Source organism: Mustela putorius, unplaced genomic scaffold (assembly GCF_011764305.1).
Source record: "Mustela putorius furo isolate JIRA1106 unplaced genomic scaffold, ASM1176430v1.1 tig00003962_pilon_pilon_pilon, whole genome shotgun sequence".
Lineage (NCBI taxonomy): Eukaryota > Metazoa > Chordata > Mammalia > Carnivora > Mustelidae > Mustela > Mustela putorius.
The window spans coordinates 1,039,558-1,066,639 of NW_025422106.1; the positions used below are offsets into that span (position 1 = coordinate 1,039,558).

Sequence of the window (27,082 nt, forward strand, 5' to 3'; positions counted from 1 at the left end):
GCAGCAGGGCTCCGAGGTGACGGCAGCCCGAGGAGCGGCTGGGGGCGAGGGCCGGCGAAGGGGCCCGCAGATGCCGCCTCGGCCCCCCTTCCCTGGCCGGGGCCCCCACGGTGTCGGGGAGCAGGAGGAATCAATCAGGATAATGAAGCCGCAGCCTGCCACGCACCGCGGGGGCACTGAGGAGCCGGGGCCGGTGCCAAGTCCGCCAGACGGTTCGGAGGAGCCGAGCCCGGCGCGGCCCGGCGGCGGCGGCGGTTGCGGCGGCGGCGGCGGAGGAAACCCGAGGCCGGCGCACTGAGGCCGGACGCAGCTCCGCGCAGGTCCTTGGCAACCGCGCCTTGGCAACCGGGACGCCCGAGAGGAATCTTAAAGCTGCAGCGTCTCCTTTCCTCGCCGCCGCCGCCTCCTGGACCTGGGGCGGGGCAGAGCGGGGCGGGGCGTGGGGGGAAGGGTCATGTCCAAAGGGTCAGTGGTGGGAGTCCGGCCCTCTGCCTCCCGGGACTTGGGTGTGCAACTCATACTCTCACTTCTTTATTTATCAAATGTAGATTGAACCTACGTACCCAAGCACGGGCTAGACACCGGGGAGGATAATGGGCTGTGATAAAAAATGAACAAAGTCTTGCCAAGAGGAGTTCACAGTCTAGCGCGCAAGGCAGACCAGACTGGCTGAGGTGAGCAAAACCCTGTACTACCCAGGATGAAGGGGCTTCGTCTGGAGGGCCGAGGGGCTGTTACAAAATTATCCCGTGGCACCTGCTTTCCTCTAGGCCTGGACTGCGCTATTATCCCCCCAACAGCCCTGGGAGACGGTTATTATTACGGGTATTACTGCCATTACCATTATTCTCAATCCCATTTTATTTTTAAAAAATATTTATTTATTTATTTATTTATTTAAGAGAGGTAGGGGGAGAGAGTCAGAGATAGCAAGAGAGAGCACTGAGCTGGGTGGAGAGGGAGAAGCGGGCTCCCTGGGAGCAGGGAGCTCTGGGCTTCATCCTAGGACCCTGGGATCATGACGTGAGTTGAAGGCAGGTGCTTAACTGACTGAGCCAGTGAGGGGCACCCTCAATCCCATTTTAAAGATGAAGTGTCGGATGCTCAGAGAAGTAAATGGACTTATCCAAAATCCAATTTTATGTTTTGGACAATCTAGTTCTTCTGACTCTGGCCAGCTTTCGTTACAGCATGGTATCTGGAAGGTTAGACCTAAGTAAGGACTTCCCAATACAAATCATGTAGGAAGTGAGCAGAAGGTGTACCTGAAGGAAGAGATGGTCACTTTCCCCTTCTGCTGCCCACTAGCTGGACCCTGTCTGCCTTGTCTGTCCTCACAGGCAGACGTATGTATGAGCAGAGACAGCCAGAAGAGGTGACCTCCAGAGGCCCCTCTGGTTCTGCAATTTGATGTCTCCTGTCTGAAGTTCGGGCACTGTGCCACCCTTCGGGGCAGCTGTAGTTGGCAGGGGGCTGCCAACTGGGGGAGATTCCAGGCTTCTGAAACAAGGGGTCAGGGGTGATGGGGAGGATTAAAGGAGTGGAAAGGGGCTTTGGCAAAAGAAAGTTTGAGTCAATATCTTTAGGAAGACTGGGTTTCATCTTTCCTTCTTTTGTCCACCTCTTTTCTGCACGATTCAGGTGAGAAATTCGTGCTAGGACCTGGGATAGGCTCGGAGACCATTGGGAAGGCAAAAATCATGCTGGCTTTATAGCTAGACCCATCTGGTTTCAAATCCTGGCTCTGTCACTTCTCAGCTATGTGACCTTGGGGAAGTGATTGAATCTCCTTGAGCCTCATTCAGTTTCCTCATCTGTAGAGTAGAGGCATTGATAACTACATTTCAGGGAACCTGGGAGGCTCAGTAGGTTAAGCATCCAACTCTTGGTTTCGGCTCCGGTCCTGACCTGAGGTCATGAGACTGAGCCCTGGATTTTGAGACTGAGCCCTCCGCCAGGCTCTGTACTCAGTGGGAGTTTGTTTGGATATTCTCTCCCTCTGCCCTTTCTCCACTCGCTCCCTCTCTCTCTCAAACAAACAAATACATATTTAAGTAAATGAGTCTTTTTAGAAAATCGATTTTTCAGGGCTATTGAAGATTGAAAAAAATTAATCTATGATGTCTAGCACATGGTAGATGCTTAACAAATGGTAATTTTAAAGATGTCTTCATTTATCTTGATAGTCTGATAGTGGCTCCCAAAGATATGTCCACCTCTTAATCCCTGGAACCTGTGAATTTTACCTTATCTGGAAAAAAAAAAAAAAGATCTTTGTGGATGTGATTAAAAATCTTGAGATGCAGAGATTATCCTGGATCATCTGGGTGGGCTTTCAATGCTACCACAAGTGTCCGTATAAGAGAGAGAGGGCAAGGCAGATTATACAGACAAGAGAGAATAGAAGGTGATGTAAAGACAGAGGTAGAAATTGGAGTGAGGCAGTTACAAGCGAAAAAAAAAAAAAAAGCCAACAGCCACTAGAAGCTGAAAGAACAAATTCTTCTTTAGTGCCTGAGAGAGAGCACGGTCCTGCTGACACCTTGATTTTCACCCATTGAAACTGATGTTCCAGAAATGTAAGAGAATAAATTTCTTTCTTTCTTTCTTTCTTTCTTTTTTTTAAACAACCAAGTTTGTGATGATTTGTTACAGCAGCCTTGGAAAACTAATACATTTACACTGGAGATTCCGTCTTGAACTAAACCCAGTACCTTCCCTCTATGAGTTCACAGTCTAATGGGAAATGAGAGAAGTAAACAGTGCATAGGGATGCCCAGAGGTGGAAGAGGCCCTGATGCCAGGCCAAGAGTTGGAGAAGGGGCTAGCCAGGGTAGGGGTTAAAGCAGGAAGGCCATTTCAAGGAGAGGAAACCCTGTGGGTAAAAGAGTGGGAGAGAATATTGTCTACAGGAGACTGTCCACGTTTGGGATGGTGGGTGCATGGGCATGACGGGCATGGCATTGCAGAACTGGTGAGGTAAGTGGCACAGGCAAGAGGGCCAAGTAGTTTCCACCCCAGAATGGAATCAACCCTCCAACTCATGCAGCACTGGGCCCCACATCAGAAAACTTGAGACTGTCAGTACTGGTCAGAGGCCTTAGGACCATCCAGGCCAGTCCTCCCATTTCACACACAGGGAAATTGAGGCCCATAGAAAATGAGTGCAACCAGGGAATAAGCTACAAGATGGCTGCACTCTGGCCTCTTTTTTGAGCCTGGGTATTCCATGTCTTTTGGTCTCAGAGGTGCTGCCTGGTGGACCCTCTGTAGCCCACATCCAAAAACACAGTGGTCTCTAAACAAAGAGGGGGTGATTTGCATACTATTTGCATGTTGCTAATTAGATGAGAGAGGCAGACTCACTTAGCCTCCTCCCTTCATGTCCCCCTGTCCTATGTCACTCGCATTGAGTTCTTCTTCCTCATCCATCTCTCTCTCTCTTTTTTACAGTAGGTTTCATGCCTAGCATGGACCCCAGTGGGGAGCTTGAACTCACGACCCTGAGATCAAGACCTGAGCTGAGATCAAGAGTCAGATGTTCAACCAGCTGAGCCACCCAGATGCCCCAGGGCTTTTTCGTCCATCTCTTGACCTCAGCAATTTCTCCCATAATTCTAGCCCAAGCCTCACCCGTCAAGGCCTCTTACCCAGCCCCAGTACAACTCCTATTGTATGAAGTTTTTGATCCAGACTAGAAGAAGTACCTGGTGGGTCTTTGGTATATCTAGTCTGGGTGGGGGATCTGGGAGCAGGTTATGGTGGAAAGGGAGGTGGTGGGTGCTCCAGCTTGAAGTGGGGGGCAGAGAGCCCTGCCTCCCTGTAGCCCAGGGGCCATCTGAATGGGGCTATGGGGTGAGGGAGGAGGTCCTCCTTGGGGATCTGGTGGGCAGGTGCCAGCTGCATGCCCCAGGCCTGCCCCAAGCCTGCCCCAAGCCTCTTGGCTGGCAGCCACACCAGTCCGTGAAGGAGCTGGCTTCTTTGAGAGAGGGGGATTCCTGGGGAAGGTCAGAAAGCATCCCTTGGCCTGGCAGTCTAAAATGGGTAAGGCTGAGGTTACCATGAGAATTACTGTGGATCCTCCAGTGGGGATAGCACATCTAGATTCTTGCATCTGTCATCAGCCCAGCTCAGAAAATTGTGAGGCACTGTGCTAAACAGTGTCTCCTTGAGGGTAGGCACTTGACAAATGTTTTCTTTATAACGAGGGGCCACTTGTCTCCTGGAAACAGGTAAGAAGGAAAGGGGGTCACAGAGAGGCACAGATTCTGCCTCTCTCACCTCCCATTAGCCTCCTCTTCCCTCTTAAATCAAGTCTGTGCCCAGTGCTTCTCCCAAATGAGATGTCTGAGCCTGTCATCTGCTGGCCACCAGAGAAGGGACCACCCTGCAGCCAGGACAGGTGCATAGGATGAGCACAGGTATCCCCAGCCCCTCTCCTGAAAGAGTCACTATGAGGCTCTGTCGTCACCGTGGCTGACTCAAGGTAGCTGCCAGGAGCTGGGGAACATTGGTGCATTAGGATTCATGGAAAAAGCTGGGGCACAGCTCAGGCTAACAACCTGAAGGTCAGTGGTCTGGATGTGGGAAGACTGCCCTGCACATGTGAATCATTCTTCTCCATGCACGGGTGATAAGTGAGCGTGTGTGCACGTGCTGCAGGGGGCCTTAGCAAGCATCCTGACCTGCACACACAGCTGCATGCACATATCCGGCATGTGCAAGTGTATGCCTGCACATGAGTGTCCTTATGGAGTCCCACCTTCTCTCTTCTCTGCTCTGGGTCTTCTCTTCTTGTTTCCTGGTAAAATGGGAAGAGGGGTAGGAATGTCAGTTTCACCAGCCCCAGCCCTGCTCCCTTGTGTTGAAGGTCCCTGTCTCCTTTTGCCCATGACAGCAACTGGTGGATTTCTTGGTCTGGGCTGAGGGATCACAGCTCCTTATTGGCTTCGATGGCCGTCTTACATCAATTCCTCTGCCCTGGTAATCCCCTCATCCCCTAGTGTGTCCCATGCTTCTCCCTCATCTAGTGTCCAAGTCCAGGGGAGAGGCAAGAAGAGGTAGGGTGATGCTACAGGAGTGGGAGTAGGAAGGGTGCATACTGCTCGATTTTGCCTGGGTCCCTCTGGAGCACTGCTGCTCATTTAAAATTCCGATTTAAAGCTGAGCGGCTCTTTAAATTTCCACATTAGCATGCCGCCCTGATGCCAGGCCAAGATGTTGGGATGGATTTGGCAGGAACGCCTCCAACAGCGGCAAGCAGCAGCATTTGCCAGCAATAAAACAACGCATGAATAAAAGAAGGCCGGCTTGGCAGCAGCAGCAGCCCAGGTAGCCGGGTGAGCCCAGGAGGGGCCCTCATATTTGGGGGCTCAGAGGCATAAAGATCTGTGCAGGGGCATGCGTGAGAATAGGCCTCTCTGGCTGTCTTGACCCCCTCACCCTCAATCTGTGCCTGCAGTGGAATCTGGGGTGAGGGCCCAGACAGGATTGGGGTTTCTCCCCTGTGCCTGTCTCACCTCCCTCCCTCCAGGCTTATCTTCTTCGAGGAGACAGATGTTGCTTTTGATGAGGACATAGGGACTTGGCCCAGAGCCTGAGTTGTCCTACTTCATTAGGGGCCCAAAGAACAGGTGGGGTCAGAGAGAGCAACACTGCCTAAAGTGGCTTCCAGATCCATGACCCCAAGTACCTGCGTGCTGAGGGGTACTGTCAGGACAAGGGACTGGGTAAGGACCGGGTACTGATGCTGAGCTGGGAGGGAGAGATGCTTTGGGATGGGCTGTTGGCTAGAATGGGAAACGGTCAGGGAGAGCAAGGGGCTGCCACCCATGGCCTAACATTAACTTCTTGCAGATTTGGGTATTTTGTTTGAGGTCAGATGGCAAAGGCAGCAAAGAGGTCAGATAAAGCCCCTGGGGTGAACACTGGCACCTCCCAGAGGTCATTCTGTCCACTCCCTGCTTCCCAGGGTCCAGAGTACAGCCTCAAAGGACTTGAGGCTGCTGGCTCCTGTGTTCCTCTGATCCGATCACCTGGCTGAGGCTCATCAACATTACCCCGGATGTTTCAAGGAACAAGCAGATTGTCTTGCTCTCACCATCTACCCCTCCCACTTGGTCAAACGATCTTCTTCCCTGAAGTCCAGGGGAAGAGGACAGAAGCAAACAAAGGAGTGGCAACAGATGGTCTCTGCAGTCTCAGCTAAGGGAGAAAAGAGGGGTTTTCTGCAGAGCACTCTTTTCCGATGGAACTCCTCTCCTCCAGCTCAAGAGTGATTTCAGGCACAAATGGAGAGAAGTTACTGGGACTTTGAACTCTCTCCATTCCTGGAGAAGCTAGAGAGCATACAGGCAGGTCCAGGTGCTAGTAAGGCAGGGAGCCCATATTCTGGAACTTGGTTTATTTCAGTCCTGATGTTTTTGTCTTTTCCCCCAAGAAGAATGAGGTGGCCTGACCTCCCAGGCACCCTGTTCTCTGGTCCACACATTAGGGGTACATCCACTCTGGGGTGAGGATATGGCTAAGAACTGAGCTTAGGCCAGAGTGATGTCCTTTTGTGATTTATTCATTCATTTCATTCATTCAACAAATATTTACCAAACAGCTGCTGTATGCTAGGCACTGTGCTGGGCACTGGGAGCACACTGGTGAATATAGACAGACGTGGTCACTGTCTTCGTGGAACTTTCCATCTGGTGGAGGAAATAGGATTATTATTCAAATGACTGCACAAATAAGTGTGAAATCACTGTGCTAAGTGCTCTGAAAGAAGAATATATAGTGCCATGAAAGTATATAATCAGGGGACTTGGCTGAGCCCAAGGAGTTGAGGATGAGCTTGCAAAGGAGACAGAGAAAGAGCAGCCAGAGTGGTAGGAGAATTGGGAGAGAAATCATAGAATCAAAGGAGAAGTTGGTCAACTGTGCTGAGAGATGCTAAGAGCTCATGAGACACCTATTCACCCTGACTCCTCACCTGCTAGTTGTAAGTACAGGTATGGAAAGGCTCTGGCATTGTGCCTGGCTCACAGTTGGTGCTCTGTATAATGTTAGCTCCCTTCTCCCCCTCCCCAAGCTGAGCCTCTCTCTAGGGACCCCAGATTTCTGGAACAAAGGAGCTGCCTAGTCTTAGCCTCCTCAGTCAATTCAGGTCCCAAACCCCAGCCATCCAGTCCTCAGTGAGGGACTCTGCATGCCAACCCCCTATCCCCGCCTCTCCTCTACTAGTCCTACCATTCCCTAACATACTTTCCCCTCTGCATTGGTTTTCCATGAAGACGGGCTGGGGTCTAGGTCTCAGAGAAAGATGTCACTCTGGCTCTGCTTCTGGGCTGAGTCTGAGAAGGGAAGAGCGCTGGAATCCTCAGCAGCTCCCAAAGCTGCCCGGGGTGAATCTCAGTGTCTTAGGTAGGGAGCGGGAGTAGTGGGGAGATGGGAAGGGGGGCTGCCCACCCAAGGCGGCGTAGAGCCCAGAGCCTTTTCCATCGCAGACACCCCATCTGTCTCCCACAGAAGGCTCGGGTTGGAGGAGGTGCTGAAAAGGGGGGTATGGAGGGTGAAATTGTACAGTCTGTGATCTAGCATGACGACAGTGAAGGTGCTGACTGGGAGGGGTCAGGGTAGGGTGTCAGCTGGGAGAACTAGAGGTCAGAATCTGGGATTGGAGGTGGGGAAGATGATAGGGATGTTCTGTGCTACTTTCCCTAAAGAGCCCTGTGTTTCTGATTTTGATTTATAGCTCCCCATCTGACTCACCATAGAGCAAAGTATCACACCCCTCTGGCCAAGAAACTATTGGTGTTCCTAAGCCAAGGCAAGGGCTGGATTCATGATGCCCCCCCCTGCTCCCAGCAGTCCGACCTTTTCCAGACCTTAAAATAATATTTATTTAAATGTGGCAGTTTTCAGAGTGTTTCCTTTCAATATCGCTTTAACTGATCCCACTAAAGTCTAGGGAGGTAAACATGGTTATTCTTGATCTACAGACAAAGCAGTGAGCAGTTTTATTTTTATTTTTGTTGGAAAGTACGCATGTGCACAAGTGGAATGGGGGGTTCAGGGGGGTTGGAGGGAGAGGGAGAATCTTAAGCAGGCTCCATGGCCAGTGTCGAGACCAAAGTGGGGCAATCTCACGATCCTGAGATCATGGCCTGAGTCGAAATTAGGAGTTGGATGCTTAAGCAACTGAGCCACCAGGTGCCCCAACAAGGAGTTTAAGAGATTAAATGAATAACTTGGATCACAGTTGAGTAAGGAGAGGGGGCCCTAATCCAGGTGTTCCGACATGCACCTACTAGGCTATACTTATACCTTCCTTGCTCCTCATTTTTGATGATACTCTATATCTCCCACTGCCAGGTCAGTTGGGGTTCTCTAGTAGATAACTCAGAAGAATTCCTTCCCTGTGACTGACAAACTTTGGGAGAGACCCAGGCCTGGTGGACATACATTTATACAGCACTCACTCTTGGAAACCAACTTCTAGACACTAGGAAACTGGACTTCTCAAGAGGGATGGGCCTCTCACATAAATATGAGGGGGCTCTAGACAGGAAAAGGGGACAAGGCAAGGGGTGGGGACTGAAAAGTGCCAGCCCAGTTAGTTGTTCTGTTAGGGTCCACTCCAGGTCCTAAGTGGACACTTGGGAATCCCTATGGACATCCCCTCCCCACATTCCAAGTTCTAAATACTTCCCCCCAACCCTGCCTATATTTAAGAGAATATGATCCCACAGCTTCCCTACCTACTCCAGTCCTTTCTCCCACTCTTCCCTGTTTGGAAGTTCTTCCTCCGATGTAACTTTTTTCCTTCAGGCTGCAGCTTAATCCCTCTAAAAGCCCTCTAAAACAGGTGCCAAGGGAACCCAAGACAGGGCTTGAGTTATTAAATATAAATAGACAGGGGAGGGGAACTGAATATAGACAGATATTTTATCTCTTAGTCCCTGCAAGTTATTGGGAAGAAGGCACTAGTGGTTGCTAAGCAACAGGTCTCCACAGAGGACAAGGCACAGAGGAAAAAGCCTCTTTTGAATATTGAGGTGAAAGGGTAGGGAAGGTGGGGGTCAAAGGGCTATGGACTGGCAGGCAAGGCTGCGGGAATGATTGGTTCGTCCTCCAAGAACAGCTCTATTCCCTCAGGCCTTGGTAAACTCCGCCTTTACAGCCTTCCGGATTGGTGGAAGGAGGAAGGCCTCAGGCTCTCCTCCCTTCCTGTCAGGAGGAGGGAACCTGGTTTCCATAGCAACCCAGAAACAATCCTGGCCTTGTTTTGCTTATGGCTTTTCTATAACCCCTCATGGAGCACCGATGGTCATGGACTCCTTTCTCTGACCCCCAACTTCCGATTTGGGGGGGGGGCATAGAAATATTAAGGGTGGGAATGCCGCTGAGCTGGCCTCACGGGGCCCTGAAGTGACCTATTAAGACTACAGAGGGAGTGACTTTTTGGGGAAAGGGCTTTCAAGCGTCCTCTGATCTCTGCACCTCCTAAGGGACTACAAAAAGCAAGGGCAAATGGTGGCATCAGATGCAAATTCTATGTCCAGGCTTGCTTTCTAAAGAGCGAGTACAGGCCGGGGTTGAAGGTCAGGAGAGAATGAGAGGGCAGGGTCTTTTGTGCCCCTTGGCGACCCAGACTCCTACCCTCTCCTCAACCTAAAGTCCACTGTTGTCAAGACCCGAGAATGGAGATATAGAACATTAACGTATGTCAAGTATAAGTGAGTGGCACCGAGGGGCATAATCTGTTTTTCTAATATGACCACAAGCAGAGTGTTAGGAGAATTAGGCCGACAGCTGCTGGTACCCCCCCTTCCACCCCCCCCTCCTCGCTCTCCCTCTCCCTTCCTCCTCGGCGTTTGCACACACCAATGGCAGCCGAGCCCTGCTCGAGATTTCTCTTAATCTTCCTCCGCCATCCTGCGCTCTTTCCGCAGGCGGTGCTGCGAAGCCGGCAGAGCCCCGCGTCACACCTTACTGCTCTCTGAGATTGCTCCACAGAGAGCTCAAGGAGATGGCAATTCGGCGCTGATGCCGGCTGGCAGCAGTTGGGAGAGGGGAAGGAGGAGAGAGAGGGAGGAGGGTAGGGGGGAAAAAGTTGGCACGGATACCAAGTTTTTCCCTAGAGAGACATGGTGGGGGGGTGGCAAGAGAAGAAGAGAGAAAATGACACAGAGAAAAAGAAACAAGGAAGAAGAGGCAGAGAGGCAGAGACAGAGGATTAAAGTTCTCAGACATTCACATGTGGACAACTCTAGCCTACCTCAACACAGGACCCTCTAAAGATCACACCACCCAGCTGGAGTTCCCAGACACCCACCACACACCAAACACGTGCGCGCGCATACACACGTACACACACACGCCCAGCCAACCTGGAAGTCAAAGCGGCCCAGACATGTTGTGTGTATTCGTGCAAGTGTGTGTGTGTGTGTGTGTGTGTATACGCCTGTATGTTGTCTCTGTTTTGGATCGCAGTAGAATGCAGTATGTAAATGAGATGGTTATTACCGCAATGTTCATCAAGCTGAGCCGAGAAGACATTAATAGCCTGATGAATATGCATGTGAATTTGTTAATTAAGTTAATTATTCTGCTGAAAATGCATTCGTCTTCCAAGGACATTTTCCCAATGATTTTTACATGCTCTAGCCATTAGTCATGCTATATTTTATCAGGGAAATGAGTTTGCTTAAGTTGTAAAAAAAAAAAAAAAAAAAAAAAAAAAGATGGAGTGAGAAGAGAAATAGAGAAAGAAAGGAAGAGGGAAAAAAAAAATGAAAGAGGAAAGAAAGAGGAAAATGTGTTGGAGTTGAGAGTGGGAAGGCATCTGAGGCCGGGTTGAAGTTTGAGGCCCAGCTGGGTTTTTGAAGCCTGCCCTCGATTTTTATGGGTATCTCACTCTACAATTTTTTGCCCTTTTTTTTAAATGACAAACTTTTTTTTTCCAGTGCCAAATTTCCAACACATTAATTAATTGTTGTAGCCAATTAACTGTAGTTGTGCAAATGAGTTTAGCACTAATTACCATGCAGTGCCTGTAATCACATAAAAAACTTGCTGAGAAAGAGAGAGAGAGGAAAAGAGAAAGAAGGAATGGGAAGGTAGTGGTGGCAGGAGAGAAGGGGACCTGGAGTAGAGGGGCAGCCAAGGGAAGGAAATAAGCAGGCGTTCTGAGAATTCCTGGTTAGAAGCCATCTTGGCTTGGAGAAAAAGGAGCTGTCTCCCAGCCCCATTCAGGACCTCCGACAGTCAGGAAATCTCAGTGGGAGTAAGATTCAGTAAAGAGTGATCTCCCTTTGTCTAAGAACTTCCAGCCAAAAGACACAAGTTCAGAATGGTCTCTCTGGTTGTTTCAATGATACAGTGTAGTTCTCACACATTCTGAAGGCCCCAGTGTTTATCCTCCATGGCTGGAATGACTGGGCAAGGGTGGTGGGTGTGACTGGGAGATGTGCCATTTCTTGTGGGCCAGGGGAGATGGAGAAGAGTGATATGTGCTCTGAGCCTGGTTCTAGAGCCATGAATACATAGGGAAAATTGTTATGAGTCCACAGGCACTGGAATAGGCCAATGGAGCAATGATAACATCAGCTATAAAAGAGCCAGTTCCAGCAGGAGGTGGGAAGAGGCAGCCTTTGGCCAGACATAGCTCCCAGGAGAGGAGCCAAACCTTCTCTCCCACAAGTTGGCATCTCTACCACCCATCAGGTCTGGGCCAACTCTAGGTTTCCACCTGTCAGCTTCAACCAGTGCCCACAGGCTGAGGGACAGACCAAATGATTTCTCCAACTCCTTCTGATTTCGCTGTCCGTGACTTCAGCTGGAGGTAAAGAACAGTTGTAAAGCGAGGACTAAGCGCCGGACTGGCCTTTTGCTTCTACTCTGCTTGCCCCCTATACCATGTCCTAAATACTGGGCCTGCCCAAGGGATGTGTGCGTGCGTGTGTGTGTGTGTGTGTAAATAACCTGTAGCTCCCTCACCCCCCCCCCCCCCCAAAAAGTGCTATTATTGCCCTTGCTCCTCTAGAACAGAGCTCACTCATCATGGCCTGCTTCCTCAGACCTCATCAGAGGCACATTCAGCTTCACACTTCCATGGGGGACCTTAGCCACACATCCTCTCCTAGACACCCAAAGGCTTCCTTTCTGATTCCAGGTCCCAGGTCTGTGGGCAGATTGGTCATGGGCTCTATCCACTTCAGCCTTGTTCTTCCCTGGCACAGGGGAAACAATTTCAAAGGCACATGCCATATTGCTCCCTGCTCTATGACACTGCTATTCCTCTAACCTATAAGTCAAAGTTAGCTGTGAACACTTGAATTGACCCAAGCTGCTCCAGTGCTCTTTTTGCCTCCAACATCTTTTGGTTCTGCCCACACCCTATTCCCAGCAATGTCTGTCAAGGTCTGAGAAAGTCTGGTGCAGTAGAAAGAGCCCTATTAGCTTGGGTTCCAGGCTCTTCTTTGCCATTTAACATGTAATCATGGGGAAATTATTTACTATGAGCCTCAATTTTCCTCATCTATGAAATGAAAATAATTATAGTACCATGCGTGAAGGTTAAAGAAGCTAAATAATTGTGAGTATAAAATAGCACACCAAGTAAAATGAGCTACTTCATTAATTGGTAGTGAGTACAAAGTGAGAGGACAAAGTGCCCTTTAACAGGTGAATGGTTAAACAAACTGTGGTCCATGTGGTCCATGGTATGCCATGGAATAAACAAAAGGAACAAACTAGGATACATACAAAAACTTGGATGGATTTGGTGAGTGAAAAAAGCCAACCCTAAAAACTTACACACTGTATGACTCCATTTTTGAAATGACAACATTTCAAAAAGTGGAGGAGAAAAGTGGTTGCTAAGGGTTATGGAGGGTGTGAGGTAGGTGTGATTATAAAAGGGCAACATAAGGAATCTTTGTGGTGCTGGAACTGTTTAGTGCCTTGACTCTAGAGGTAGATATACAAATTTACACATGTAAACACCCCTTTGTAGTATTTCTTAAAACTGCATGTGAATCTATAATTATCTCAATTAAGAAAAAAAAAAAGCTAGATTACTAATGTCTCTCAGTTGGGCCAAGGAGAGAAAAGGGGCTGCCCTTGTGTTTCACTGCAGAATTCTAAAGAGAAAAATTTAAAAAACATTATTCTCCTTAGTGTACATCTATAAAGTGACCATAATCATAGGGAAGAGGGGATATTTGTATCTGTTGATCTACTAATTCTACTTTTTAGAATTTACTATAAAAATGCATGAAGGGGGACACCTGGGTGGCTCATTCGGTTAAGTGTCTGCCTTTAGTTCAGGTCATGGTCCCAGGATCCTGGGATCGAGTTCTGCATTGGGCTGCTTGCTCGGTGGGCAGCCTGCATCTCCCTCTGCTTGTGCTCTCTCTCTCTCTCTGACAAATAAATAAATAAAATCTTTTTTAAAATGCATGAAGGTTTATGTGTTAGAATGTTCATTCTGGGGCGCCTGGGTGGCTCAGTGGGTTAAGCCGCTGCCTTTGGCTCAGGTCATGATCTCAGGGTCCTGGGATTGAGTCCCGCATCAGGCTCTCTGCTCAGCAGGGAGCCTGCTTCCTCCTCTCTCTCTGCCTGCCTCTCTGCCTACTTGTGATCTCTCTCTGTCAAATAAATAAATAAAATCTTTAAAAAAAAAAAAAGAATGTTCATTCTGGTATTATTTATAACAGTAAAATACTTAAATGATTAAAAATAGGGGATGAGTCTTCTAAATCATGACATATTTGGGTGATGATACTCTATAAACTTTAAATTTGCCTTAAAAAATACATTCAGTACAATGCCTGGCACATAGTAGGGACTCAATAAATGGTAGTTCTCTTCACTTCATTGGGACATGCTGGGTATTAAAAGAGCTAATGCAGGTAAATGTGCTTGACAAACTGTAAAGTGCCTGGCAAATGCTAGATGTTGCTATCCTAATGGCTATCTCTCACAGCTCCATCTTAGATGATGAAGCTGTACTTCTAGGCAGAACACTGCCTAATGTGCTCCTGGTTTGAAGCGTGGGAATGGCAGAGTCTGAGTCAAGGGATTGGGGCTATTTCCTTTCCAGGAGACTGCCACCCCTTGCTCCACATCATGAAGACAATCACGGACATTCTTCCCAGCATACCTACATTCAGTTACTTGGCCTATAATTTCAAAGGATTCATGGAGTCTTTGAAGCAATGTCAGCTCTGGTGACTCCATAAAAGTAACAATTTATTGTATCAAACACTGAGCACCTAATAAGTATCAGGTGGCGTCCTAGGTGTTTTACACACATTACTTCATTAAATGTTCTCTAGGACCTTAAGAGGTTGCTTATCTGAATTTTGTAGACAAGGAAAGTAGGGCTCAGAGAAATTAACCCAGAATGCTTACAAGGTAGCCCAGTTGTTTAATGGCAGTGCTGGTGCTGGAACCAGCTTCCTGGTTGGGAGGCTTCATGCCTCCCAACCTTGTGATCTAACCATCAGCTACTACATTTAGAAGGACTGAGAAGGGGTACACTCCCAAAGCTAGTGAAAAAATTGCACTGAGGCCCAAATCTGGAGAAGCCACAGAAAAGTAATCCTGTTTTTTCAATTCTCCTTGGTCGGCACAGACTTAAACTTATTCCAGGCAGGGGAAAAAAAAAAAAAAAATCTCTGAAGTATCCCTGTTCTGAAGTTTCCTATCCCATGAGTAAGTTTTTCCATAAGTCTGCCTTCTACCTTTTTTTGCTAAAATCCAGTCCCTCTTCAAACCCTCTTATTTCCAGTGGGAACAGCTGAATATATGACATGGTACCCTTCCATGAAAGGTCCTATACAGGAGGGATTGGAGGAGCTTCTCTTTCCCCAATTCTGCTGAAGCTATGACTAAGATGTTTCAGTCCTCTTGGTCTCTTGGATTTAATCCAAGCTATCAAACCGAAAGATAAGAAGGAGAAAATGGGTCAGGAAGAAGAGCAGAAAGGAGTAGCCTAACCAGACCAAGGAGACCAGCTTGGAGAATGGTCTGGGAATCTCTTGGGACCTGAGTGCTGGCTTGGGGTAAAGACAGAGTAGGTAGTTTCTTCCACCTGACTCATCAACCAGTTTCATGTTTGACATTTACTTAGTTGGGAAGGTCTGGCCAGCATCCCTCATGCCACAGTCTCTTGTTAGTCTTGATATGACATCTCTACAGAAAGGAGAGGGCTGGGGATTCTGCCTCTCCACATTTAATCCTGTTTTAATACTACTTCACTGTGCTTGTTCAGGACCAGGCAGACCAACTCGGGGGGCTTAGAGATGTCCAGGGAAGAGAATCATCTTATAAGGAGGATGCTGGGGTCCAAAGCTCTCTTCTCTCAACACGAGAGTCAGAGTCTGGACACAGACTGGGGAGGAGCAGTGTCCTCCCTTCCTCCCTTCCTCTGCACACCATTCTACCCTGGTGGGGCCTGAGCATGCCCAGTGCTCTCTTTGGCTTCCCTTGCCCCACCTACCCTATGGACAGGAGAGGGTTAAAGGCATGGTATGGGCAAGCTATAAATTTCCCATCAGTGTGGGGAGAGTAGGACTGTTGGCAGGGAGGGGGGTTGGGCTTGGGGGGGAGGGGGAGCTGGGAAAAAGCCAGGAGGTTGTCTCTAGGTAACAATAAACACTGCAAGCAAGGAGCAGCTGTTACACTTACTCTCTCTGCATCACAATGCTGAAATAACACTAATAAACCAGTGTGCCCAATGCACAGGCATACTTGCATTTAGGGCCAGGCCTCATTGCACCCTTGGAGCAGCCCTCTGCCTCAGGTCAGGGGCCTTGTTGTTAGTGGACATACCAGTCTTGGCCTGGTTACCCTGGTGGGGAGGGTGAGCACTAAAGAGTCAGTTTCCGAGTCAGAGTGGCATTCTCAGAGTTGGGGGGAGGCGGCAAAGGCTGGGAATTCTGGGTTCAGATCCTGATGGCATTCACTAGTACAAAGAGTTCAAATGGGGTAACTCTTGGCTGGGTCTTGGGAGTAGGGGAAGAGAGAGAAAAGTGTAGGGAACAGACAACTATTTACCATATCTTCTTAGACTCAAAGGGGTGAGGTGGCCAGGAGTAGAGCTAGCTGAAGGGAGGTAGAAGAAAAGGCAGGCCAAGGAGAAAGTTTGAGAAAGAGGAAGAGTGTGTGGTATTGAGGAGTGATTCTACTATCTCTCCTGGGTCTAAACTCCCCACACTTGCCTATATCCACCTGGGGCACCCAGGCTCCCCTCACAGCACCATTTCTATACCAGAGCCCAGTGATGTGTTGGCTCAGTTCAGGACTGAGCTTTATTATCAGTATTCCAGCGGGGGGCCCTGGGCTCCCAATGTTGCCAGGGAGAGCTGGGGGAGTAGAGAAGGTCTGTCTCCCTAGAGGAAGAGTGGAGAATGAAAAGTGGCTGGTCTATCACTTTCTCCAACCAAAACCATCTCTGGATCTCCAGAAGCAGCCCAGCAGAGAGCACCCCCTCACCCCAAGCTGGAGGGCTGCGAGCAATGAAATAGGCAAATGAAAATGGGCGCTGTCAGAAAACTCTCCCCCTACTTAGCCCACCTTTCACCACACTACTGTCTGGATACACTTGTACCAAAGATCCCTGTTTCCCTTTGCTGAAACAAGGAGGTCCCTTGGACTGAGGTCAGAGGCATGAATGGTTCTCCTGGTCCACCTTCTGGCCCCTTTCTGCTGATGTGATCTCAAACACAATATCCTCTCATCCCCGTGACTCAGAGTAGGGAAGATGTACACTGCCCACCTGGCCTGTGAGGAAGAGGCAATTGGCATCTTTGATGATCTACGGTGTCTGTTTCCAGGGAAGAGAGCAGTGAGACTAAGCAACAATCCTTCCAAGGAGGAGTTGTGTCTGCCTGCACATGTGAATGCCCAGGACCCTCTGTGCCAGTGCATATACAGGGTACTACCAGCTTCGCCTATCCTTTCCTCAATGGAAAGCCTCTTTCTGGGAATGCTCAACCTCCCCTCATCTCTTCTGTCCCATTTCCCTCTATTCTTTCATAGCTGGAGCCTCTCCTTGCCCCACAGTTCAGATGAAAGAACCTCATCCAAATAGCTCAGAGTTGGGGAGAACTGGGGTAAAAAGAGAGCTCTAACAAGCCTGGGCCCCCTTCCCCTCTGTTTTCATGAGCTGCCCCCATTGCTATGAGTCACCAGAACCCCGAGCTCAGGGGAGCTGCCAGGAGCCTTCTCCTTCCTTGCCCTCCAGTGAGGCAGATATGCACCCAAAGGACCCCAAGTCCACCATCTTTCTACTCACAGCGCCACAGTTTCTTCTCTCATCCCTAGGAATCTGCAACACAGACAGACTGAGATGAGTGAGCAAAGGAGTGTGAGAGACCCCAGCACGTGCTCTGTGCAGGAGCAGAGAGCCGGATGCCTGCACGGCAGAGCAGGACTGCCAGCCAGGAGAGCTGGCACACTTGGGCACACAGCCTTGTCAGCATGCGAGCGGGGGTGCCGGAGAGGATGGGATAAAGAGACTGTTTCAAGAGCAGGTATTACCTCCTGGTTCCCTCTCTGGTCACTGTTTCTTCTCCTTGGCCTCCCTGGGTGCTGACAGATAGACAGCATAGTACTGCCACCTCTGAGATGCCTTCTTAACCCTCCTCCCTGGTCTGGGGAACTAGAGAGGGGATATGTATAACAACTTTTGAGGTGTCAGGTTCAGACATCCAGATCTACACTGAGGGAAAAGGAGGAAAGGAGGAGTCCTGTCAGAGTAAAAGCTAAACCCTGGGCCAATATAGAGCTCCTTTTTCTCCAAAGTGCAGGGCATTCTGGGTGCTGCTACCTCTGCCTCCCACTTACTTCAAGTCTGTTCCTCTTTCCCAGCAAAGGCTCAGCAATCTTTCTAGACTCCAGGCTCCAGGCTCTGATTCCAGGGCTGTAGATCTGGCATCTTGCCTAAACCTTGGGATTGTGAGGCAGGGCCAGTGGGACTTTGGGGAGAGAAGCCCTGTTCCTTAGAGAAACATCCAGGATCTAGATCAAATGCTTTAAGGGCCTTTTGGACCCTCCAATATTGGAGCAGGGATGGAGCAGGGGTGGAAAAGGGGTAAGAAAGGGCCTACCGAAAGCCTGACACCCTCTCCCCTTCTTCTTTGCTGTTCTTCTCCACTGCTCCTGCTCTGTATTTCAAAGGAGAAACAGTAGCTCTGTAAACAAGAGCCTCTAATAAATCCTGTGAATAATAGTCAGTATGAACGGCCTACCCTGGGTTAGGCAGCCAGCCCCACAGATGGGACTACAGGCCTCAGCTCCCAAATTTCCCCTCTCCATATTCTCCCCCTTTTCAGGCTCCTCCTGGACCTTCCCAGACAAGAGAATCTTCCTTTTCAATTTCCTGGCACAGTTCTCCTCCCAGATCCAACTACTATAGGCCCTTGGAAGCAGGGGAAGAGGCAGATGGATTCTTTCCAGACTGTCTTGAGGGGATGTGAGGGGTCCTTCTCATTTATTGTTTGTAGAGAAGGCAAGGAGATGATCCTGAAGGTCTAAACGTAAGGCAGGGTGAATGTGGGTCACTTATAGAGGCACATCCTGCTTTTCCTCAGGGACTTTGGGGATATAAAATGGGATACTAGGGGTGCCTGGGTGGCTCGTGGGTTAAAGCCTCTGCCTTTGGCTCGCGTCATGATCCCAGGGTCCTGGGATCGAGTCCCGCATCAGTCTCTCTGCTCAGCGGGAAGCCTGCTTCTCCATCTCTCTCTGCCTACTTGTGATCGCTGTCTGTCAAATAAATAAATAAAATCTTTTTTAAAAAATGGGATACTGGGGCACCTGGGTGGCTCAGTGGGTTAAAGCCTCTACCTTCGGCTCAGGTAATGATCCCAGGGTCCTGGGATGGAGCCCCGCATGGGGCTCTCTGCCCAGCGGGGAGCCTGCTTCTTTTCCTCTGTCTCTGCCTGTCTCTCGGCCTACTTGTGATCTCAGTCTGTCAAATAAATACATAAAATATTTTTTTAAAAAATGGGATACTAAGAAAGAAGATAATTCTGGGATTAGGGGAAAGGTGTGATGGCTTGGAAAGTGTGATGAAGTTTCTATCCACACTGCTTTCCATGCTCTGTGCCCACCCTTGCCTGACTCCAGCTTAGTCTCATGAAGCACAGAACAAAGAATCTTGAATTTCTTAAGGAAGGAAAAAAATGCCAGGAAATGCCACCTTTGGCAACCCGGTGGGAAAGCCCCTTTTCTCCTTCATTCTTTCCCTCCTTAACCCTAGTGTCTGAACAGTGAGTGGGGATGTGGACAGCTGGAAACACTCCTTCCTCTCCATTGTGCACCAACACTGCACAAAGTCAGATAGGGCTTGACTAAGTACTCTGGGGCCATGGCACCGCATGAATACAGAGGCATTTCTGACTCAGCCTTCAGAGCCTTGAATTTTAACCCTCTCTGTTTAGGGCCTAGACATGGGACAAGAGGTGTAAGACCACTCTTTGGCATAATTTTTTCTAGCAGTTTATACTGTGACAGGGAAACCTGTAATAAGATCTCAAAGGAGCTCAGTATTTAGTCACTTTTGCGAAACTTATTTCCTAGTTAAGGAACTAGGGTAGTTGATACATTGTGGACTTTACAGAGTATAGTAAAATCCCATGAGAGTGGGGGGATCTCAGGGATCTGTCTACTTGGAAGCAGGGGAACAGATGAGATGACCTCTGGAACTAGGTGTATGAGGGAAATGTTCCTTCAACAATGCATCTGCCCGACTCCCCTTACTTGCTTCTGTCTTGGAGGCCAGAGATATGAGACTCCAGTAATAATCCTGCCAATCCTCTTCCCTTGACTTCCCTCCCCAAGCCCTACCTACCTACCTACCTACCTTTCCTTGGGTTCCCAGGAACTCTCTGAAGCCAGGAACACAAAGCAACTCCAGGACAGGATTCAAATGATTTTTCCTCTCTGGGTCTCCATTTCCACATCTGTAAAGTGAAGTGTTCGGCAAGATGAACTCCAAGTTCTCTCCCTTGCAGCAGTAAGCTTCTATGAGTCACACCCCAAAGGCATCAGGCCTTACATGCTTTTCATATAACCTCCAGGGCACTTCTCCTATGTCTGAACATTCAGAAATATCGTTAAACCCTGCCCTCCTCCTTCCTCGCATACAGTCTCTGGTTCTATGGTCCCTAGCTCATGCCCTCTCTCTTCAAGGACCTCAAAACTCTGTCCCTACTTTCCTTTCAGTTTTACATCATTCACAGGGACAGGCCCAACTGGACAAAATCCTAAGAGCAAGAAAATTGCCTTACCTAATATCCTGGCTGCAATTTTGGGCCTCAGACCCAAGTCAACTAGTATAGTTCTATCCTTTTTTGGAAATCCTGGCAGTTGGGGGGAAATCCTGGCAACTAACCCCAGCACCACCCCTCCTCCTCCACCTCACTATTCCCCATGCCAGAGCGCAAAGTGGCCAGTGATTGATGGGCCTGGGTTCCCAGTAACCGCACCCAGTGGCCCAATCCTCCTCCCTAACCCAATCCCTCCCCTGTCCCTATTCAGAGATCAGATTGTCTCATGTTGGTCCCTGAGGTCCCATTAATTAAAAATACATCCAATTAAATGGCAGGTGAAAACGTGCTATTGGAGCTCTCCACCCCCCCCGCCCCAGCTTGGTCTCCCCCCTTCCTTTTAAGGCTCAGCTGTGCTTTGAGCTGAGAAAAAAAAAGAGAGAGAGAGAGAGGAAGAAAGAGGGAGAGAGAAGAGGAAGACATCGGGGTGGGAGGATGAAGGGGGGTGGTGTTATTTGAACCTCTGCCAGGGTAGCATGTGCCAGCCTGGGAGGGTGGCACTGTGCCCTGGTGTCTAATTTCTGGAGGTGTGAGTAGGTTCAGTCAGCTGGGTACCCACCTCCATTTCCCTTAAAGGGGCAGAGGGAAGTCAGAGGGTGTGGCTGCTGTGCTGCCCTCCTTCTGGGCTTGGTAAGTGAAGGGCAGAAGTGTAAATGGTAGAGGGCCCTTAGGACAGGGTATGATGTTTGGAGGTTGGGAGAGTCTGAGGCCTCCATTCTTGGCATATCCCTGCTCTTCCCCAAACTGCAAAGAAGGCAATGAGAAGCCAGCTGGGACCCAGGTGGCAGGGCATGGCGATGCTCTCAAGCTAGGCTGTGCCTACCCCTACCTATAAGAAAGCTGAGTCTAACAGAGGGAATGAGGAAGAACAGAGCCATAATTTGGGTGGGAGCAGATGGGTCATATAGTATAAAGTATACAAGGATGGATGTTTGTGTGGGCACCACAACACCCAGCACCTTAGAGGTAAGACGGTCTGGGTCTGGAGGACCTGCCCTGTTTGCCCTTTCTCTAGGCAAATAGCAGTGGCAGGCGTGTGAAGTCACCTCAACCTGGCTGCTTGGCACGCTGTGAGCAGGGTGTCTCCCCTGACAAGCACTGATCGCTCATTTTCCTTCACACTTACAGTGTCCCCAGCATTTTGTCAGGTAAGGCATCTGCTCCACCCTCTGCCCCCCCAGAAAGTCCTGTGGCCCCAAGCAATGCAAAGCTAGTGGGCACTGAGAGCTATTGCGAGAGGAGCTAGGAAAGAAGGGATGACTGGGGGGGTGGAGCTCAGAACCCAGGCACCAGTGGGGGTGTCTGCCGACCCAGGGCCCCCGCCTGGCCTCCTTGGCAGCCTCAGTACCTCCTCACTTCACTTTAACGCTAATTGGAGATTTTAATCTGCGCTGCTGCTCTGCTCGGGGTGCTGGGGGGAGCGCCAGCTGTGCAGTAATTCCAGCAGCACCGACTGTTTAATCAAGCTGTCCTCCTGGGGAGGGGCCCTCGGGCACGGGGGTAGGAGGGAGGAGGAGAACCTCTGTCATCTCCCTTAGCCTGTTCAGCCTGGAAGGGCTTCATGAAGACTGAGGATCAATTGTGGGATACCTCACCCCCAAAAGGGCCCCATACAGGGTCAGTTTAAAGCTCACAGGCCAAGGCATCCCCTTCCCCAACCGGCTTTCTGACACCTTTTTTTGAGGTGTCCTCCAGCCACTCAAGCTGCAAACGTCCACTGGACCATCTTGAGTTCTCCAGGTCTGTGACAGGGGAGGTGATGGCACACAGAAGGCTGAACTTTCCCATTCTCAGCCCTCTCCCCAACACTCTCTCACTAAGAAAGATACTTCTCTCCCAACAATTGTGAGATTTTTTTCCTCTGGAAACCAAAGGTACCCCTACCCTCTGGACTAGAAAGTGACTGTTTAAGAGGCAGGGAGACAGTCGAGGTGTTGGAGACAGCGGAAACCTACTACACCCTGAGGGAGAAAAGCACCTATGCAAGATGTTTGGTGCCCAGAGCTGGAGGCTCTGGAAACATACTGAGATGTCAGGCCATTAGGGCAGCCTGTTCAGGGTCTCAGGCCATTTCTAAGGAAGAGAAAGTGGTATTAATCATTCTTCTGGCTTCTTGGGGCCTGGCTCTCAGGCTCTCTCAGATTGTTTCTGATCCCTGTCTTGAGGAAAGGGTGCCCCTGTCACCCAAACTCCTGTCTGCTAAGGGGCAGGAGTTTTAATTGGTCAGCAGCACCCTCGTGTGGCAGAAACCAAGACTGCAGCTGCCCAAGTGGCCCTGCGGCTTTGAGGGATCAGACACCAAGACTGACATCTGGAAGGGCAGAATTATGAATGTTGATGATCTCTGAGTCATGAAGGTACTACCACTCGACCACTTCCAGGGAAATCTCCTGCATTCCCATCCATCCTGCATCCCAGGTATGTGTCAACCAGGGAGGGGGTACATTATCCAGGGCTGGCACCTATTAGAACTGCTGCTTGTGCCGTCTGGCTTGTAGGGGTAAGAGAGGAGCTGCTGAGAGAGGAGGCCTAAAAGCAAAAGGTAAGCTGGTGTCACATCCAGTGGCGGGAGCGGCTGTGGCATCCCTACCAACTTTTTACAGATACCGGATAATGCCACATGAACTATGTCACCTGAACTCCAGACACTATCACCTGGTGATGGGCTTCTTTTCTTTTTTCGTAAAGATTTTATTTATTTATTTGTCATAGAGAGAGACAAGCAGAGCAGCAGGCAGAGGGAGAAGCAGACTCCTCAATAAACAGCGAGCCTGATGTGGGACTCAATTCTACCCTTGATCCAGGTCCACCCTGGGATCATGACCTGAGCCAAAAGCAGATGCTTAATGGACTGAGCCACCCAGGTGCCCCTGGTGGTTGGTTTCTGCTGTATAGTAATCCTTTCTTACTCCCAGGAGAGGTCTGCGAATGAATAAAGACAGATTCTCAGAGCCTGAGATCTTTGTCCTTGGGAATAGACACCGGATAAACACAGCTTTCCCTCGAAAGATCAAGGTATTCTCCAAGTATGCCAGGCCACTGGGCAGAATGGATATTTGGGGCTTTAGACTTTCAACCCCAAGAGAAGTATTGCCCATCATTAGACCCTTACACTCCAGGGTGAAATATCATATTTACTGGTCCCTTATTCCCACACCCACTAAAAGGGGGAAATCATTCTGAACTATTGGAAAGGGGTGGATATTTAATCCAGCTAAAGATTAAAACTGGAAGTCACAAGGCAGAGAGGTGAGTCACTAAGGTCTTCCCCTTATTGGAGATATTTAACAACAGAGAAAAATACTTCCAGAAAGAAATACGACCCTGTTTGGGGTTAGTGGGCAGACAGAAGAGCACCTACCTGGCAGCAAGAAGGGTGGGGGTGAGCACTGGAGACTCATGACCTGCCTGGTTCTGGGCAATGAGGCTGGAGAGAAGCAGGCTTGTAGGCCTCTACTTCTTGTGTCTTATATATTGTCTGGACAGGTGGGAGCTCCCATCAAATCTGGAAAGGAGGTAGAAAAGTTGATGAGAGGCAGTAAGAAGGGACAGCATGCCCAATCCCACTCAGAAAGGGAGAGAAAATAGCTTCTTGGGGAAGAAGGCAAGCCTGTGTGTATGTGTGTGTGTGGTGGTGGTGGTGGTGATGGTGATGGGTAAGTGGGACGAGTGTTGTAGAGGAGAGGCTAAGAGTAACCAACATCAGTATCCCACCAAAGAGGAATACCCATTAGCAAAGTGGGCCAAGAGGAAAGAAGAGGAATGAAATGACTGTCAATATTAATAAAGAGGGTCACCTACTCTAACCAGGGGGAGAAACTTAATGAGAAGGTAGGATACCATAATAGCATCAAATAAAAAGTCAGAGAAGCTTTCTGGATCTCTTCTGGATATCCAGAGTCTGGAGTCTGGAGAAACTTTCAGAGATCTCTTCTGGAGATCTTGGGAATAAGAAACTTCCCTGAGACTAGTTGTATGTAATGGGTAGGGAATTCCTTACAAAAGTGTACCTGAAACCTCTGATTGGTCTTAGGTCCCTACCTGGCTATACAGTCTATGAAAGACTGAACTCGTCAAGAGCTCCAGATGCCAGGTGACTGATGGATTTCACCAAATTCCTCAAGGGCCATCCTTCCTGCCACTGCTGCCACCTGTAAAGGAAAATAACAGGTTACTTTAGACATGAGACAAGGGACTAGACACCAAAGAGAAATTTGGTCTTTCACCCAGGAAATAGGGCCTTAGTAGGTAACAGTGATGGTAATGGTCACCACTCTTCCAATTCCCTCAAACCTGAATTCACAAAGCCTGGAAGGATTAAGATGAACCTTAAGTATGCGCCCAGAGAGAATTATAACTGCTCTAACAGTCATACCTTCTGGGAACCAGCTCCCAGTCTGATAAACTAAAAACAATGATTCCTATACTTAAGAGATAAATTAGAAATTCAACAGAACCAGAAGCTGTGAAACTCAGAATTATAAAGGGTGATGAAGGTTCAAGGTTAATGCAAAGTTAATGCAAGAAGGTTACTCAAGAGGAGGTCATCTAGTTTTAGATCAGATCATCATTGCCTTGTCCAAAACAGCTTCTTCAAGAATGACTGGGAGGCAAAAACAAACAAACAAACAAGAAAATCCTAGACAGACAGACAAAATCCCAGACAGAAAGGAGGTTTGTGAGGGGACAGCAGACTTGATGCAATTTGGACAAGTCAGTCTAACATACATACTCCCTATGTAGGGAGGAATCTGCATGGAGACCAGTTCAAGTTCCCCCAATATTATCAATGATGGAGAAAATGTAAAGGTTATGTACTAGGATCTGTTTCTTTGTCATCAGCATACAATGTTCTTTTTGCAGACCCACTGCCCCTCTGACCAAGGCTTATAACTCTATCTCTAAGCTGCCCAGTGGTACCTTTCTCTCTCCAAGACTCTGATTCCAGCTTAGAGATTCTTTAGCATTTCCCTCTATACACATCACTGGCTCCCACACTCATATGCTCAGAAGATAAGCACTAGAAAGGATACCTCTAAGAGAGGTCCAAAGAGGGATAGTGTCAGTACCAAAGTGAGATAACTTCAGAACCTGCTGTGCTTGTTCACTAAACACACTATTTAAGGCTTAGGTCACTGTGGGGCACCACACCACCTTCCTTCTGCCTCATCAAAGGAGAAAAAACAGACAACTCAAATTTAGTAAGGGAGAGGAGTAGGGGGTCCCTCCCCCAAACTCGTTTCCCACTAATCTCAGAGATCCATAATGCCTTCTCTCATTCAGAGACTCCCCTTAGTTTCCTAGAAGGTGAGGCAAGTTCTTCCTCCCTTCCTTCAGATTTTGCTTTTCTATAGTTATATTGTAACGCAAAAGAGCCTGACTGGGCCTCAGAGGGTTTTTTCCTTCTGCTTTCCAAACCTCAGAGCTGGTGGCAAAGTGCTCCTGGAACTTGGGGGTAACTCTGGGGGCATCAAGATCTTTGGCAGTGGCTGCCACTTGCATCCCCAATGAACAGAGCTCCTGACTACATAAAAATTACAATTGTACAATATGGTCATGGAGAGATGAGTCTTTGAGGTAAAAACACATAAAACTTCTCAGTTTTTCTACTAATGTTTTTCAAATCTACCTTTCCCCCTCCAAACCTCACAGCCCACCTTCCTTTCCTGAGGAAGGTCAGTGCTCACGGGAGTTGGCAGTCTTAAGGTCAGGGGCTCTATACTCAAGTAGGTTAAGATTCTGGTCTCTTGGACTCCAGTCTTGGCTGGCTGCCATCAACTGACTATGAGACAGTGGGCAACACATTACCCTTCCCCAAAGCTGTTTCCCACTCTGTACACTGAAAGAGTGAATTAGGTGATCTCTAGGGTTCCTTTCTAGGTCTGGCCCTCTGTGATTCTGTGAGGAAGGAAACCCCTCCTTTTACCAGGAGGTGAGGGGTTCCTGCCCTTCACACCTTCTCTCTGGGCCACTGCAGAAAGAAGCTCCCCTAGAGATGCCTGCTTTTCTCATGCTGGCTTAACCAAAGGGACAAATGAGGGAGTCCCAGTAGGAGGCCTTCTTTTCAATGCCAAATTCCTTCTATTATGAAGAGATGTTAAGACGGTGATCTGACTCTAACCCTGAATCTTGACAAGGCAGAGAAGGAACAAGGCAGACAGATGTATGGAGAAAGAGTGTGATAAGCATGCTGCCCAACATACAACTGAGACTATCTGAGCACACGCTTGGCTTTGCCCTAGGGAGGACCATGTATCAAATACAACTGCATGTGGATGGAAGAAAAAAGCAAGGACATGTGTAAATACATCCAGAGCACTGACATAAATGTCCCATCAGCACAAATACACTCACTACTGTTCTCTCCAACTGTAGGCCTATACCTGCCTTGTAAGAAGCTATGGTGTGTGGGGGGACCACATCCCAGTCTTAACCCCTCCCCAAAGTCAGAAAGGAAGAAATAGTGAGACAGGAGCTACTTGGCTTCCTATAAATTGTTTTGTCCTTCCTCACAGCTGCAATCAGAAGCTAAGGGCTCCCGCAGGCCTTGTTCTGATCTGCTGCAGGCGATGGAGGGTTTTTGAAACGGAGAGGACTTGGCTGCGGCCCCGTTTCAGCTGCCATTGGGGCTGGCTAATGGGCTCATTCGGGAAGACCCCCGCCTGCTGCACTAAAGAGTCCCCCGTGGACCCCCTCCCCAATCCCAACCCAATTAATAAATGGGGGCTCCCACTTTATGGCTCTGGGAGCAG

The 27,082-nt window shown here is 49.0% G+C and overlaps 1 protein-coding gene and 1 long non-coding RNA gene across 7 annotated transcripts in view; one reads left to right on the forward strand and one right to left on the reverse strand.

Annotated features, from left to right (window-relative positions):
• The first annotated feature begins 239 nt into the window (after positions 1–239).
• On the forward strand, positions 240–7,900 carry LOC123389194. Its single transcript, XR_006603761.1, has 4 exons — positions 240–674; positions 3,454–3,710; positions 5,193–5,331; positions 5,972–7,900. It is a non-coding gene; the product is annotated as an uncharacterized LOC123389194 (long non-coding RNA).
• Positions 2,485–27,082, reverse strand: part of CDK12 (cyclin dependent kinase 12) — an 87,282-nt gene continuing 62,684 nt past the window's right edge. For 2 of the 6 annotated variants that reach the window (XM_013062545.2, XM_013062547.2), the window contains 5 exons: positions 24,372–24,481; positions 23,692–23,835; positions 19,865–19,964; positions 6,601–6,695; positions 2,485–4,801 (listed from right to left, as the gene is read on the reverse strand). In XM_013062545.2, coding sequence (XP_012917999.1) covers positions 24,385–24,481 — 97 coding nt within the window. In that variant the 3' untranslated portion in view covers positions 2,485–4,801; positions 6,601–6,695; positions 19,865–19,964; positions 23,692–23,835; positions 24,372–24,384. Of the gene's footprint in view, positions 4,802–6,600; positions 6,696–19,860; positions 19,965–23,691; positions 23,836–24,371; positions 24,482–27,082 lie in introns of all 6 variants that reach the window. The other 4 variants (XM_045070300.1, XM_045070301.1, XM_013062546.2 and 1 more) reach the window with 3 other exon arrangements.